At 39.3% G+C, this 15,738-nt stretch overlaps 1 protein-coding gene across 3 annotated transcripts in view; it reads right to left on the minus strand.

Moving 5' to 3' along the window:
* The window catches only part of GAK (cyclin G associated kinase), a 799,358-nt gene that overhangs the window by 710,408 nt on the left and 73,212 nt on the right, over positions 1-15,738 (minus strand). For all 3 annotated transcript variants that reach the window (XM_053702755.1, XM_053702754.1, XM_053702753.1), the window contains exons 3-4: positions 9,228-9,287; positions 7,012-7,126 (exon numbers count right to left, since the gene is read on the minus strand). In XM_053702755.1, coding sequence (XP_053558730.1) covers positions 7,012-7,126; positions 9,228-9,287 — 175 coding nt within the window. The remainder of the gene's footprint in view (positions 1-7,011; positions 7,127-9,227; positions 9,288-15,738) is intronic.

Raw genomic sequence — 15,738 nt, forward strand, 5'->3', positions numbered from 1 at the left:
TCGAGCCTGAATTAAGGTATCAATGACCGACTCGGAATAACCACGCATTGATAGAATCAAGCGTTCAATCTCCAAGCAGTCAGCCGCAGAGAAATTAGATTTGGATGTTTGAAAGGACCTTGAAGTAGAAGGTCCTGTCTCAGCGGCAGAGTCCATGGTGGAAAGGATGACATGTCCACCAGATCTGCATACCAAGTCCTGCGTGGCCACGCAGGAGCTATCAAAATCACCAAAGCTCTCTCCTGCTTGATCTTGGCAATCAGACAAGGGAGCAGAGGAAACGGTGGAAACACATAAGCCAGGCTGAAGGACCAGGGCGCTGCTAGAGCATCTATCAGCGCTGCCTTGGGATCCCTGGACCTGGACCCGTAACAAGGAAGCTTGGCGTTCTGACGAGACACCATGAGATCCAGTTCTGGTTTGCCCCATAGTTGAATCAACTGGGCAAATACCTCCGGATGGAACTCCCACTCCCCCGGATGAAAAGTCTGCCGACTTAAAAAATCCGCCTCCCAGTTCTCTACTCCTGGGATATGGATAGCTGAGAGATGGCAAGAGTGAACCTCTGCCCATAGAATTATCTTTGAAACCTCCAACATCGCCAGGGGGCTCTTTGTACCCCCCTGATGGTCGATATAGGCTACAGTCGTGATGTTGTCTGACTGAAATCTGATGAACCTGACCGCAGCTAGCTGAGGCCAAGCCTGAAGAGCATTGAATATCGCTCTTAGTTCCAGAATGTTTATCGGAAGGAGGGCTTCCTCCCAAGTCCACGAACCCTGAGCCTTCAGAGAGTTCCAGACTACTGGCATCTGTCGTCACTATAGTCCATTCTGGCCTGCGGAAGCTCATTCCCCTGGACAGATGGGCCCGAGACAGCCACCAGAGAAGAGAATCTCTGGTCTCTTGATCCAGATTTAGCAGAGGGGACAAATCTGTGTAATCCCTATTCCACTGATTGAGCATGCAAAGTTGCAGTGGTCTGAGATGTAGGCGGCAAACGGAACTATGTCCATTGCCGCTACCATTAAGCCGATTACTTCCATACACTGAGCCACTGACGGCTGAGAAGTGGAATAAAGAGCACGGCAGGAAGTTAGAAGCTTTGACAACCTGACCTCTGTCAGAAAAATCTTCATTTCTACTGAATCTATCAGAGTTCCTAGGAATGAAGCTCTTGTGAGAGGGGAGAGAGAGAACTCTTTTCTTCATTCACCTTCCACCAGTGAGACCTCAGGAAGGCCAGAACAATGTCCGTATGGGACTTGGCGATTTGAAAAGTAGACGCCTGTATCAGAATGTCGTCTAGGTAAGGGGCCACCGCTATACCCCGTGGCCTTAGAACCACCAGTAGGGACCCTAGAACCTTCGTAAAGATTCTTGGTGCCGTGGCTAACCCGAAGGGAAGAGCCACAAACTGGTAATGCCTGTCTAGGAAGGCAAACCTGAGAAACCGATGATGATCTCTGTGTATCGGAATGTGGAGATAAGCATCCTTTAAGTCCACGGTAGTCATATATTGACCCTCCTGGATCAAAGGTAGAATGGTTGGAATAGTCTCCATCTTGAAGGATGGGACCCTGAGAAATTTGTTTAGGATCTTGAGATCCAAGATTGGTCTGAAAGTTCCCTCTTTTTTGGGAACTATAAACAGATTTGAATAGAATCCTTGCCCCTGTTCCTCCCTTGGAACTGGGTGGATCACTCCCATGACCAGAAGGTCTTGAACGCAACGTAAGAATGCCTCTCTATCTGGTTTGCAGATAATTGTGAGAGATGAAATCTCCCTTTTGGGGATGAGGCTTTGAAATCCAGAAGATATCCCTGGGTAACAACCTCCAGAGCCCAGGGATCCTGGATGTCTCTTGCCCAAGCCTGGGCGAAGAGAGAAAGTCTGCCCCCAACTAGATCCGGTCCCGGATCGGGGGCTACTCCTTCATGCTGTCTTAGAGGCAGCAGCAGGTTTTTTGGCCTGCTTCCCCTTGCTCCAAGCCTGGTTAGGTCTCCAGACTGGCTTGGACTGTGCAAAATTTCCTTCTTGTTTTGCAGTAGAGGAAGTTGAAGCTGCGCCACTCCTGAAGTTCCCAAAGGAACAAAAATTAGTCTGTTTGGTCCTTAATTTGTTGGACCTATCCTGGGGAAGGGCGTGGCCTTTCCCTCCAGTAATATCAGAAATGATCTCCTTCAGTCCAGGCCCGAATAGGGTCTGCCCTTTGAAGGGGATGTTGATAAGCTTAGACTTTGAAGTAATGTCAGCTGACCAGGATTTAAGCCATAGCGCCCTACGCGCCTGAATGGCAAAACCTGAATTCTTAGCCGTTAGCTTAGTTAAATGAAAAACGGCATCAGAAATAAATGAATTGGCTAACTTAAGAGCTTTAAGCCTGTCAAGGATATCATCCAACGGGGTCTCCACCTGTAGAGCCTCCTCAAGAGATTCGAACCAGAAAGCCGCTGCAGCAGTGACTGGGGCAATGCATGCAAGAAGCTGGAGAATAAAACCTTGTTGTATAAAGATTTTCTTAAGGAAACCCTCTAATTTTTTATCCATTGGATCTAGGAAAGCACAACTGTACATCAGTGTAAACAGACACTGCAAAGTATTTGTCCATTTTACACAATTTCTCTGGGACTACAATGGTGTCACAGTCATCCAGAGTTGCTAAAACCTCCCTGAGCAACAAGCGGAGGTGTTCAAGCTTAAATTTAAATGCTGTCAGACTGAAGTAACGCCTTCCCTGAATCAGAAATGTCACCCACAGATAGAAGCTCTCCTGCTTAGGCTTCTGTACATTGTGAGGGTATATCAGACATAGCTACTAAAGCATCAGAAAGCTCTGTATTTGTTCTAGCCCCAGAGCTGTCTCGCTTTCCTTGTAACCCTGGCAGTTTGGACAATACCTCTGTGAGGGTATGATTCATAACTGCCGCCATGTCTTGTAAGGTAAACGCATTGGACGCGCCAGATGTACTTGGCGTCACTTGCGCGGGAGATATAAGTTCTGACACATTTGGAGAGCTAGGTGGTTTAACCTCCCTTTTGTCAGTCTGAGAAACCTCTGGTGATAAATCCTTAAAACCCATAATATGGTCTTTATAACTTATAGAAAGGTCAGTGCATTTGGCACACATTCTAAGAGGGGGTTCCACAATGGCTTCTAAACATAATGAACAAGGAGTTTCCTCTATGTCAGACATGTTTAACAGACTAGTAATGAGACCAGCAAGCTTGGAAAACACTTTAATAAATGTGAAAAAGCAATTAAACAAAAACGGTACTGTGCCTTTAAGAGAAAAAGACTACCTCATAAACTGCAAAACAGTGATAAAAAGTAGTAAACTCTACGAAATTTTTACAGTGTGTATAAGAGACTAAAGCAGCATTGCACCCACTTGCAAATGGATGATTAACCCCTGCCCTTAAACACGATTTTTGCAGGAAAAAACACCCTCAATAGTGGTCCTAGATGCCAGAGGACTCCTTTAGGGAAGCTGGATGTCTCAGTCTGAATATCAACTGCGCATAAAGTGCGTGAAAATAGGCCCCTCCCACCATGCACTGAATGTCAGAGGGCCTTAAAAAAAGTACTCCTAGGAGTGATCTAACAAGAAATGTGGAAAACTAGGCCCCAAATAAAGATTTATCACCCTCAGAGAAAAAACGTTTTTACTATAAAACATGCAAACGTTTTTACACTAAGTAACATAGTAACATAGTAGATAAGGTTGAAAAAAAGACTGAAGTCCATCAAGTTCAACCTATACAAATCTAAAATACTTTCAAAAAGCTCCAGTTAAGCTTAAATAACCCCATTAAAATGTGACCCATTTAATACTAGCAATCATATCCATGAATTTTGTTTATATACAGAAATTTATCCAGACTATTTTTAAATGTATCTATGGTATTGGCATTCACTACCTCCTTTGGTAATGAGTTCCACAATTTTAATGCTCTTACAGTGAAAAAACGTTTCTGTTGCAGGAGATTAAATCTCCTTTCCTCCAACCTTAAATTATAACCTCTTGTCAGAAACAATTTTCTTGGAATAAACAGAGCTTCTGCCATCTCTGTATATGGGCCTTGAATATATTTATATAAAGTAATCATGTCACCTCTCAAGCGCATTTTTTCTAAAGAAAACAGACCCAGTTTGGCTAGCCTCTCCTCAGAGGTTAATTTCTCCAATCCCCTTATTAGCTTTGTGGCCCTTCTCTGAACTTTTTCTAGTTCTGCAATATCTTTTTTAGCAAACGGTCCCCAGAACTGCACTCCAAACTCAAGGTGAGGTCTTACCAGGGCTTTATATAATGACAGAATTATGCTTTCCTCCCTTGAATCAATGCCTCTTAATACATGCTAGTATCTTATTAGCCTTTGAAGCCGCTGCCCTGCATTGTGCACCCATCTTTAGCTTGTTATCTATTACTACTCCCAAATCCCTTTCCTCCTGTGTTTGGCTAAGTCTTGTCCCATTTAAAAAATACATAGCCTGCTTATTTTTACTTCCAAAATGTAGAACCTTGCATTTTTCTGTATTAAATCTAATTTTCCATTCACTTGCCCATAGTTCTAATTTTAGCATATCCCTTTGTAAAGAGAGTTTGTCCTGCTCTGACCTAATGACCTTACTTAACTTAGTATCATCTGCAAAAATAGAGATGTCGCTATTTAATCCTTGCTCCAAGTCATTTATAAAAATATTAAAAAGAACAGGGCTCAGTACTGATCCCTGGGGGACGCCGCTGATTACCTTTGTCCAATCTGAGTATGATCCATTTACTACTACTCGTTGCTCCCTATCTTTTATCCAGTTATTTATCCATGAGCTAACATTTTCAGCTATTCCCAGTCCCTTAATTTTGTTCATTAATCTCTCATGTGGCACTGAATTAAATGCCTTTGCAAAATCTAAGTATATCACATCAACTGATTCCCCTTTATCTATATTTTTACTTACTTCCTCGTAGAATCTAATTAGATCTCATAATCTTGTTTACACGAATATGCTCATCAATATAATCCCTTATAATCCCTTCAAATATCTTCCCCACTATTGATGTCAGACTAACTGGTCTATAGCTTTCTGGATCATCCCTGCTTCCCTTTTTTGAAGAGTGGCACCCACATCAGCTTTACGCCAATCCTGGGGTACCATGCCTGAGGATAATGAGTCTTGAAAAATTAAGAGTAAAGGTTTGTCTATAACAGTGCTAAGTTCCCTTAACATCCTTGGGTGTATTCCATCTGGGCCTGGAGTTTTATTTACCTTAATATTTTACAGTTTTTTCCTGATATCCTCTAAACAAAACCCAGTTAGTGGTATGGACTGGCATGTTCTATTCTGTTCCAAAGTATCATTCAATGGTTCCTCTCTTGTGTATACTGAAGAAAAAAACTGGTTTAGTACCTCAGCCTTCTCCCTGTCATTATTTATAATGCTACCCTCCACGCATTTTAATGTACCTATATTATCCTTCTTAGATTTTTTGCTATTTATGTACTTAAAGAACCTTTTAGGGTTAGACTTAGAATCCTTGGCAATAAATTTTTCATTTTCAATTTTGGCTAATTTGATTGCTTTTTTGCATGCTTTGTTACATTCCTTATAAATATTGTATGTACTATTTTCTTTTAATAATTTAAATGCCCTACGTTTTTTCCTAATTTCTCTTAACACATTTTTATTTAGCCATAACGGCTTTGTTTTTTTATTTTTATTTTTATAACCATATGGTATGTGTTGATATGTATATTTATTTAACACATTTTTTAATATTATCCATTTATCCTCTGTATTTTTATTAGAAAATACATTGCCCCAATTTATATTATGTAATGATTTCCTTAAATCGTTGAATTTTGCTTTCTTGAAATTAAAAGTCTTAGTTAAGCCTTTAAAACACTGCATATGAAAAGAGATTTCAAATGTGACCATGTTATGATCACTGTTACCCAAATGTTCTTTAACTTCTATGTTTGATATTATATCTGTATTGTTTGATAGCACTAAATCCAATATAGCTTTACTCCTAGGTGGCTCCTCTTAATTGTGACAAGAAGTTATCCCTGAGAACATTTAAAAATCTATCCCCCTTAGCTGAATTACTAGTTTCATTGGCCCAGTTTATATCAGGGTAGTTAAAATTTCCCATAATTACAGCACTGTTATTAGCAGCCTTACCTATTTGGATAAGTAGTTGAGTTTCCTCCGGGTCACTAATGTTGGGAGGCTTGTAGCATGTTCCTAGTAATATTTTTTTAGGATTTTTTCCCCCCACTCTTTATTTCAACCCACAGGGTCTCTACATTGTCACTTGTATCATAAATATCTTCCCTTATTGTAGGTTTAAGGTTAGGTTTGATATACATGCAGATTCCTCCACCCCTTTTATTATTATTTTATTATTGAGTATTAACATGAATATTACCCTTATCTTGTAAGCATGATCCCAGTCGTTAAATCACTGTATCAGGCTTACCTCAAATATACCAGGCACTGTCAGCATTTTCTAGACCATATCATCTCTCTAGAAAAAAAAATATACTGAACATACCTCAAAGCAGGCAATCTGCAGACCGTCCCCCCAACTGAAGTTTTCTTTCCATACTCTTCAGTTATGTGTGAGAACAGCAATGGACCTTAGTTACAAACCGCTAAGATCATCAAACCTCCAGGCAGAATTCTTCTTCCAATTTCTGCCTGAGAGTAAAACAGTACAACGCCGGTACCGTTTAAAAATAACAAACTCTTGATTGAAGGTAAAAACTACACTAAGTCACCACATCTCTCTTGATACTTCCTTTCTTGTCGAGAGCTGCAAAAGAATGACTGGGGGTGGCAGTTAGGGGAGGAGCTATATAGACAGCTCTGCTGTGGGTGTCCTCTTGCAACTTCCTGTTGGGAAGGAGAATATCCCACAAGTAATGGATGAACCCGTGGACTGGATACACCTTTACAAGAGAAATACATTTATTACTATGTCATCAAAAAGCAAAAATTATATTACCTTTGCAGAGCTCTGTGAGGAGGAGAAACTCTGCTTGGCCCGTGTCAGATTCCTCCTTTCCTATGGATGCAGCCGAGCAGAACTGAACTATATTGGGATGGCCAGACAACTTTTTCTATGCGAAATTTATGAAGGAATTAAATGAACTTTGCTTGTAAAATGGTCACATTTTATGGTCCAGAGCAAAAGGCACTATGTTTTCTACATGTTTTACAGTAGACAAAACTGTACACAAACCTTATATTATTTTATGATCGACAGTCTTAACTGCATTTAAAATATTTATTTTTATTGTATGTAGATTTCTCTGTGTAGTTCTTTATTGCGGACGTGTAAATTTATAATATTTATTTTTATTGTATGCAGATCTTTTAGAGTAGTGCATAACTGCTGAAATTATGTGGCTATGAACATATAGCTTACCGATCTGAACATTTTTTATTTTATGTCAATATTAAAAAAAAAGAAAAGAAAAAAAAAAAGTTGTGTCTAAAAATAACCATCCAGCCACGTAACTGTCAAAATATTTCCCCCTAATAGGATGTTTTATCCATTCCCACACTGGCAATTCTTTAGGACTTACTGTAATCCATACAAAGCCAAGGTACAGAAAGGCTAAGAGACCTGGAATTTGCATATATGTTTATTTTCTTTTAGCATAATCTGATTTTTATAATGTAGGTAAGTGTATTCTGACTACCTAACTGATGCATGCGCAGATGATGTTATACCAAAGGGTATTAATATATAGCTTAGGTTAACCTCAATTAAAGATATGATTATTTATTTTTTTTATTATTTTTTTTAGAGTTGAACATTTAAGCCTAAGATTATTAAAGAGACAGTAACGTCAATATTATAGGGATAAAAAAGCAACATTTTCTTTTGTGGTTCAGATAGAACATACAATTTAATAAAAAAAAGTTTACAAATGTTTATCAAATTTGCTTTGTTCCCATTGCATTCTTTGTTGGAGAGACACCTAGGTAGGTGTCGGGAGCACTATAATAGCAGCTGCCATCTAGTGCTCTTGCAAATGGATAACATTCTTGCAAAACTACTGCCATATAGTGCTCCAGACACTTGCACATTCCTGAACTTTTTGTAACAGAAGATCCCAAAAAAAACAAAGAAAATCAAAGAAAGTAAAAACTTCCTTGATTCATGCAATATTAAACAAATTTTTAATTTACATCTATTATCTACTCTATCCTTCAACAAGGAAAAGGTAGGCTAGGGAGTAGCAACACACTACTGATTGGTAACTGCACATATATATCTCCTGTCATTGGCTCAGCTAGATCCAGGTAGTGCATTGCTGCTCCAACAAAGAACACTAAGACAATAAAGGTAATATAATTAAAAGTGTATGCTCTATCTGAATAAGCAGCATTCTACAACTTAAACGGACATTAAACCCAAATATTTTCTCTTATGATTCAGATAGAGAATGCAATTTTAAACCACTTTCTAATGTACTTCTATTATCTAATTTGTGTCATTTCCTTTTTATCATTTGTTGAAGAAGCAGCAATGCACTACTGGTTTCTAACTCTACACATGCGTGAGCCAATGACAATCTGACCATATATATATGCAGCTACCAATAAGCAGCGAGAACCTAGGTTCTTTGCTGCTCCTGAGCTTGCCTAGCTAAATCTTTCAGCAAAATCATAACAAGAGAAGGAAGCAAAATATATAATAAAAGTAAAATGGAGAGTTGTTTAAAATTGCATCATCTATCCGAATCATGAAAGAAAAAAATTTGGGTTTCATGTCCCTTTAAAGTTAATTTTATTTCGAATTAAAGATTGTTTTCCCCCCATTTGTCTCAATTTTACTATTCACAGGAATGCACCAGCATCATCCAGCTACAAAAGTACTTTTGCTAGATTACAAATAGTCACATGAACTTTTGGATAAAGTTCAATTTAATCATAAACTGAAATGGGAATAATATCAAACTGTGCCTGTTAACTAGGAATAACTAAATGTTTTTCAATTTTCAACTATTGTACAATTTTAGTTTTAATAATAAAAAAGTAAGCAGTAGAAAATATTAGGTTTTGTTGGGTTTTTGAAGGCTTGGTTGATCTGCTTGGATTTCTTTGGTTGTAATGTATTGAGAAATATTAAAATTACAAAGTGCTCATCTTACCATTATTAAGTAAATTCATGTTAACTAAAATCATGAATATATTAATTTAAAAGGATACCATAAAACATATTTCCTGGATAATGGCCTTGTTCTTTTCTTCTTCATTAGAGAGCAATCTCTGTAAATAAGAAAAAAAAATGTAAAGCCAATGCACATCTAGATTCCCACACAATCTGACTAGCTGTAATAGTTTGCCCTCTTATGGGGTGATGGAAAATATTTTCTCCACAAATTATAGCCTAATCTTCCTTCTGCTCTTGTGTGCCTATCCCTCTGGTCTTTGCCTCAGACTTCTGCTCCATATATTATTTTTTATTATTATCATCAGGTATTTGTAGAGCACCAACAGATTCTGCAGCGCCTTTGCTTTTTGCTGCTGATCCAATTAGCAGCAATAGTCGAGCAACCAGTGTTGTTGACTGATAAGCAGCAATTACTGCTCCGGACCTGAAGTACTCTGCAGACTTTAGGTATGTGCTTAACCACTTTGAAGGAGTTACACACATAGCATCACTTCGTCGCTAGGATTAAAATTACATAGTCTAACGGATTAATAAACTATAATGGCCCCTTTAATACACATCAATAGGTTGCAGGGTTCTGACATATCTATCATACAAAAAAATGACAACAGTAACCTCTTAATTTTGTAACGCATATAAAACTTTTCATCTTCATATGTGCTTTCTGTCATCAGATGGTAAAAGTCCACAAGTCGTCACATGTGGGCATTCCCCTCCTGATCATTAGGAAGAGACACCCCAACACACCAGAGCTTTAAATCCCTCCCACTATTATTAGATATGTAGCGTGCATATTTTTGGAGCACTACCTGACAGGAAATACTGCTGCCATCTAGTGCTCTTGCTAATGTATAACACTGCAGTACTATATGGAGCAGTTTTTCAGCAGACACATGCACACTTCTGGGCTTACCTTCCTGATTTTTAACGAAAGTTGAAGGACCATTCAATGCAGTAGAATTGCATAATTTAAAGTGCATAATAGAAAGACAATGATTTAACACCTACTCTGAATTTTAAATAAGCAGTAGATTTTTTTTTTTTTTTCTCACAAAATTGTTCTCCCATTTTCCGGCCCCCTCCAGCATGTGACAGACATCACAGGGTATACGTATACAGACTAGTATACGTATACCCAGTGAGCTTGTGCACATGCTCTGTAGGATCTTGCACCCCAGAAAGTCTGCATATAAAAAGAATGTGCAAAATTTGATAATGAAAGTAAATTGAAAAGTCTTAATACTGCATGCTCTTTCTGAATTATAATTGACTAAGAAAATTTGATAACAGAAGTGCATTGCAAAACATAATTTATGCTTACCTGATAAATTAATTTATTTCATGGTGGCGAGAGTACATCCATTAGTCCTGGGAATTACTCTTCTATACCACTAGAAGGCGGCACAGATTCCTAAGCCCCAAAAGCCCAATAAAACATCTCCCACATACATCAGTCTAACATATAGCCAAGCAAAGTGAGGTAAGAAAAAAGGTATAATACGAGTCATAAAAAAAAAAAAAAAAAAAAAAAAAAAAAAGAAAAAAAAGATGTGCTAAGAAAAAGTACCAGGAAAGGAATAAATTTATCATCAGGTAAGCATAAAACAAAATGTATGCTTACCTGGTAAATTTATTTCTCTTTCTGGACACGGTGAGTCCACGGAATCATCAATAACTGTTGGGAATATCACTTCTGGCCAGCAGGAGGAGGCAAAGAGCACCACAGTTAAACTCTTAAAGTGCATGTAAAGTCAACACAATAACTGGTCATCAAATTGTTTAATATCAAAAATCAATGTTAGTTTAATTTATCAATTTTCTGTAATCTCCTTCTACAAGTAAATATAAAGCTTTTAATTTCTTATACCTATCGCAGATTCCTCCGCCTGCCATTTTGGTCCCACATTTCTGTAATGATTGACACATCGTTTTATGAATATTTTTTTCACCCCTGGGGCGTCAGGCCAGTTGTTCGCCTTGCAAATCTGTTCCACAGAAGCCTCATTCTTGAAAGCCTAAGAAGAAGAAACAGCCCTAGTGGAATGAGCTGTAATTCTCTCAGGAGGCTGCTGAGAGAAAGAGAAGTAGCGGTAGCTTTATGACCTTTACGTTTCCCAAAGAAACAAACAAACAAGGCAGAACACTGGCAAAATCCTTAGTTGCCTGTAAGCAGAATTTCAGAGAACGCACAACATTTAAGTTGCGCAAAAAACGTTCCTTACATGAAGGAGGATTAGGACATAGAGAAAGAACAACAATTTCCTATCCAAAACAACTTTAGGAAGGAAACCCAACGTAGTACGAAGGACCACCTTATCAGCATGAAAAATAAGGTATGGAGATTCACACTGTAAAAGCTGAAAGTTCCGAGACTCTCAGAGCCGAAAAGATAGCAACAAGAAATAAAACCTTCCAAGATAACTTAATATCAATGGAATGCATAGGCTCAAACACAGCCTGCTGCAAAACATTAACAAGTTTAAGGCTCCAAGGAGGAGAAACCGACTTAAAGGGACATTAAACCCAAATTTTTCTTTCATGATTTAGATAGAGAATACCAATTTAAACAACTTTCTAATTTACTTCAATTATCTAATTTGCTTCATTCTCTTGATATTCTTTCCTGAAAAGTATATCTAGATAGGCTCAGTAGCTTCTGATTGGTAGCTGCACAGAGGCCTCATGTGATTGGCTCACCAATGTGCATTGCTATTTCTTTAACAAAGGATATATAAAGATTGCAGCAAATTAGATAATAGAAGTAAATTGGAATGTTGTTTAAAATTGTATTCTCTATCTGAATAGTGAAAGAAAGTTTTTGGGTTTAATGGCCCTTTAAACACAGGCCTGATTCTAATCAGGGCCTGACAAAAAGATTGCAGATCTGGCACATCCCCCAGACACTTATGTAGCAAAACAGACAGAGCAGAAATCTGACCCTTCAGAAAACTTGCTGACAAACGTTTGTCCATACCTTCGTGGAGAAACGACAAAATCCTAGGAATCCTAACCCTACTCCAAGAGTAGCCCTTGGATTCACATCAATAAAAGGTATTTACGCCATATTTTATGGCAAATCTTCCTAGTAACAGGCTTGCGAGCCTGAATCATGGTCTCAATGACCGAGTCGGAAAACCCACGCTTAGACAGAACTAAGCATTCAATCTCCAAGCAGATTCAGAGAAACAAGATTTGGATTAAGGAAGGGACCCTGAAGTAGAAGGTCCTTTCTCAGAGGCAGTGATTACATTCCCACTAGATCTGCATACCAAATCCTGCGTGCTCTCTCCTGCTTGATGCGAGCAATAACTCGTGGAAGGAGAGCAAACAGAAGACACAGGTATACCAACCTGAAATTCCAAGGGAATGCCAGAGCATCTATCAGAGCTGCCTGTAGATCCCTCGGCCTCGAACCGTACCTCGGGAGTTTGGCATTCTGCCGAGACACCATCAGATCCAGCTCTGGTAACCCCCATTTTAAGATCAGGCTGGAGAAAACCTCTGGATGCTCAGAAAATTTGCTTCCCAGTTATCCACTCCTGGAATGTGAATAGCAGATAGATAGCAGTTGTGAGCTTCCGCCCACAAGATAGTTCAGGATACCTCCTTCATGGCTAAGGAACTCAGAGTTCCTCCCTGATGGTTGATGTAAGCCACTGAAGTTATGTTGTATGACTGGAACCTGATAAACTGGACTGAAGACAACTGAGGCCAAGTGATCAGAGAATTGAAAATTGCACTTAACTCCAAGAGGTTTATGGGGAGAGTAGACTCATCCCGAGTCCACAGTCCCTGAGCCTTTAAAGAGTCTCAGACTGCTCCCCAGCCCAGCAGGCTGGCGTCCATGATGACAATCACCCAGGAAGGTCTCAGAAAACATGTACCCTGAGACATATTTTCCTTAGAAAGCCACCAAAAGAGAGAGTCTCTTGTCGAATGATCCAGATCTATCCTCTGAGATAGATCTGCATGATCCTCGTTCCATTGTCTGAGCATGCAAAGTTGTAAAGCTCTCAAATGGAACCGAGCAAAGGGAACAATATCCATGCAAGCAACCATTAGTCCAATTACCTCCATAAATTGAACCACTGATGGTCGAACTGAAGACTGCAGGGTGAGGCAAAAGGAGATGATCTTGGATTTTCTGACCTCCGTCAGAAATATTTTCATTAGTAGGGAGTCTATTATAGTCCCTAAAAGCACTACCCTTGTGGCTGGAACAAGGGAACTCTTCCAAATTTACTTTCCAACCATGGGAGCGAAGAGAAGACAACAAGATCTCCATGTGAGATTTTGCTCGTTGAAAAGATGGCGCCTGGATCAGTAGGTCATCCAGATAGGGAGCCACAGCAATACCTTGAGACCTGACCACTGCTAAGAGAGCTCACAGAACCTTTGAAAACATTCTGGGAGCTGTAGCAAGGCCAAACGGAAATGCCACAAACTGAAAGTGCTTTTCCAGAAAAGTAAACCTCAGAAATTTGTGATGATCCCTGTGAATGGAAATATGAAGGTAAGCATCCTTTAGATCTATGGTCGTCATGAACTGACCCTCTTGTACTAAAGGAAGAATTGAACGTATTGTCTCCATCTTGAAAGACTGTACTCTTAGAAATTTGTTTAAGCACTTCAGGTCTAGAATTGGTCTGAAAGTTCCCTCCTTTTTAAGAACAACAAACAGATTGGAATAAAACCCCAGACCCTGTTCCTGTATTGGAAACGGTACAATTACTCCCAGGGAGGAGAGATCTTGAACACATTTTAAGAATGCATCTCTCTTTGTCTGGTCTGCAGATAATCTTGAAAAGGTGGAACCTGCCCCTGGGAGGAACGTTTTTGAATTCCAATTTGTAACCTTGTTAAACTATGTCCTCAGCCCAAAGGTCTGGGACATCTCGTATCCAAGCTTGAGAGAATTGAGAAAGTCTGCTCCCCAGGAGCAAACCCTTCATGCTGATTTAGATTCAGCTGCGGGCTTCGACAATTGCTTCCCCTTATGCCAAGACTGATTGGGATTCCAAGAGGGCTTAGATTGATACTGCTTGGTAAATGAAGAGGAAGACTTAACTATGAAGTTACGAAATTAACGAAAATTACTCCGACGACCTTTCGTTCTATTCTTTCTATCTTGAGGTAGAAAAGGCCCTTTTCCACCCGTAATATCGAAAATTTCTGTCAGACCTGGTTCAAACAACTTCTTCCCCTTGTAAGGAAGAGCTAAAAGCTTGACCTTAGAGAAGTCGTCTGCTAACCAAGACTTGAGCCACAAGGCTCTTCGGCCTAACACAGCAAAGCTAGATGACTTAGCACTCAGCCTAATCACCTGCAAGATAGAATCTGGAATAAAGGAATTAGCCAGCTTAAGAGCTTTAATTTTGTCTTGAATCTCATCTAAAGGCGTCTCTACCTGAAGAGAATCAGACAATGCATCGAACCAGTAGGATGCAGCACTTGTCACAGTGGCAATACATACTGCAGGCTGCCATAAAAGACCTAGATTAACGTAAATTCTTTTTAAATAAACCATCTTTTTATCCATAGGATCTTAAAAAGAGCAACTATCCTCAAAAGGAATAGTTGTTCTCTTGGCTAAAGTAGAAATAGCCCCTTCTACTTTAGGAACCATGTGCCATATCTCTGCAATAGAGTTGGCGACTGGGAACATTTTCTTAAAAATAGGAGACGGGGAAAAGGAAACCCCCGGCTTCTCCCACTCCTGAGTAATAATGTCTGTAGCCCAGTCAGGTACCGGGAACACTTACTTCTACTAAGGAACTTCAAAGTAATCAGTTTACTAGACTTCTTAAGATTAACCACGTCAGGAGTGCCCAAATCATTCAAACTAGCCAAAACCTCATTTAACAAGACACAAAAGGTTGTTCAAGCTTAAATCTGAAAGAACTTCCATCAGCTTCAGACTAAGGAATTACACAATCAGAATCTGAGATTTCACCCTCAGAAAGCTCTGACGCATCTTCCTCATCAGATCTAATAGGAAGAGCCATCTGAGACAAACCACTGGGATCAGAAACCTTTCCGTCTGAACTCCTTTTCCTATTACGCTTTACCTTTAACATAGGAAAAGCAGCTAAGACTGCTGATACCTCTGAAGATACTTGTGCGGCAATTTCAGCTTTCAAATATGCCCCACTTTGAGCAATAGAGGAGCCGCAGAGCACAGCTTGTGACATCATAGAGGCTTGGGACGTTACAGGAGAATCCTGCAGAACTACCTGAACAGCATCCTGAGAGACATTAGGCTCAATAAATAAAAATCTCTTTACATTGTAAAGTCTTTCTAACACATGAGGAACAGAATTGCAAAGAAGAAGCAATATGAGCTTCTAAAAACAAGACAGGCATTCAATTGATCATGTTCTTGATCTGTGTCAGACATGACCTATAAATTTTATAGATGTAATGCACACAAAAATAAATTAATGCCCTCTGCAGAAAAGGAAACTACCTTTTACCTCAAAAAAAATTTTTAAAAAGTAAATAAAAGCAGTATGTATACAGTATACATATATATGGCTGTGGGCCCGC

The sequence above is a fragment of the Bombina bombina genome, chromosome 2, assembly GCF_027579735.1.
Source record: "Bombina bombina isolate aBomBom1 chromosome 2, aBomBom1.pri, whole genome shotgun sequence".
NCBI lineage: Eukaryota > Metazoa > Chordata > Amphibia > Anura > Bombinatoridae > Bombina > Bombina bombina.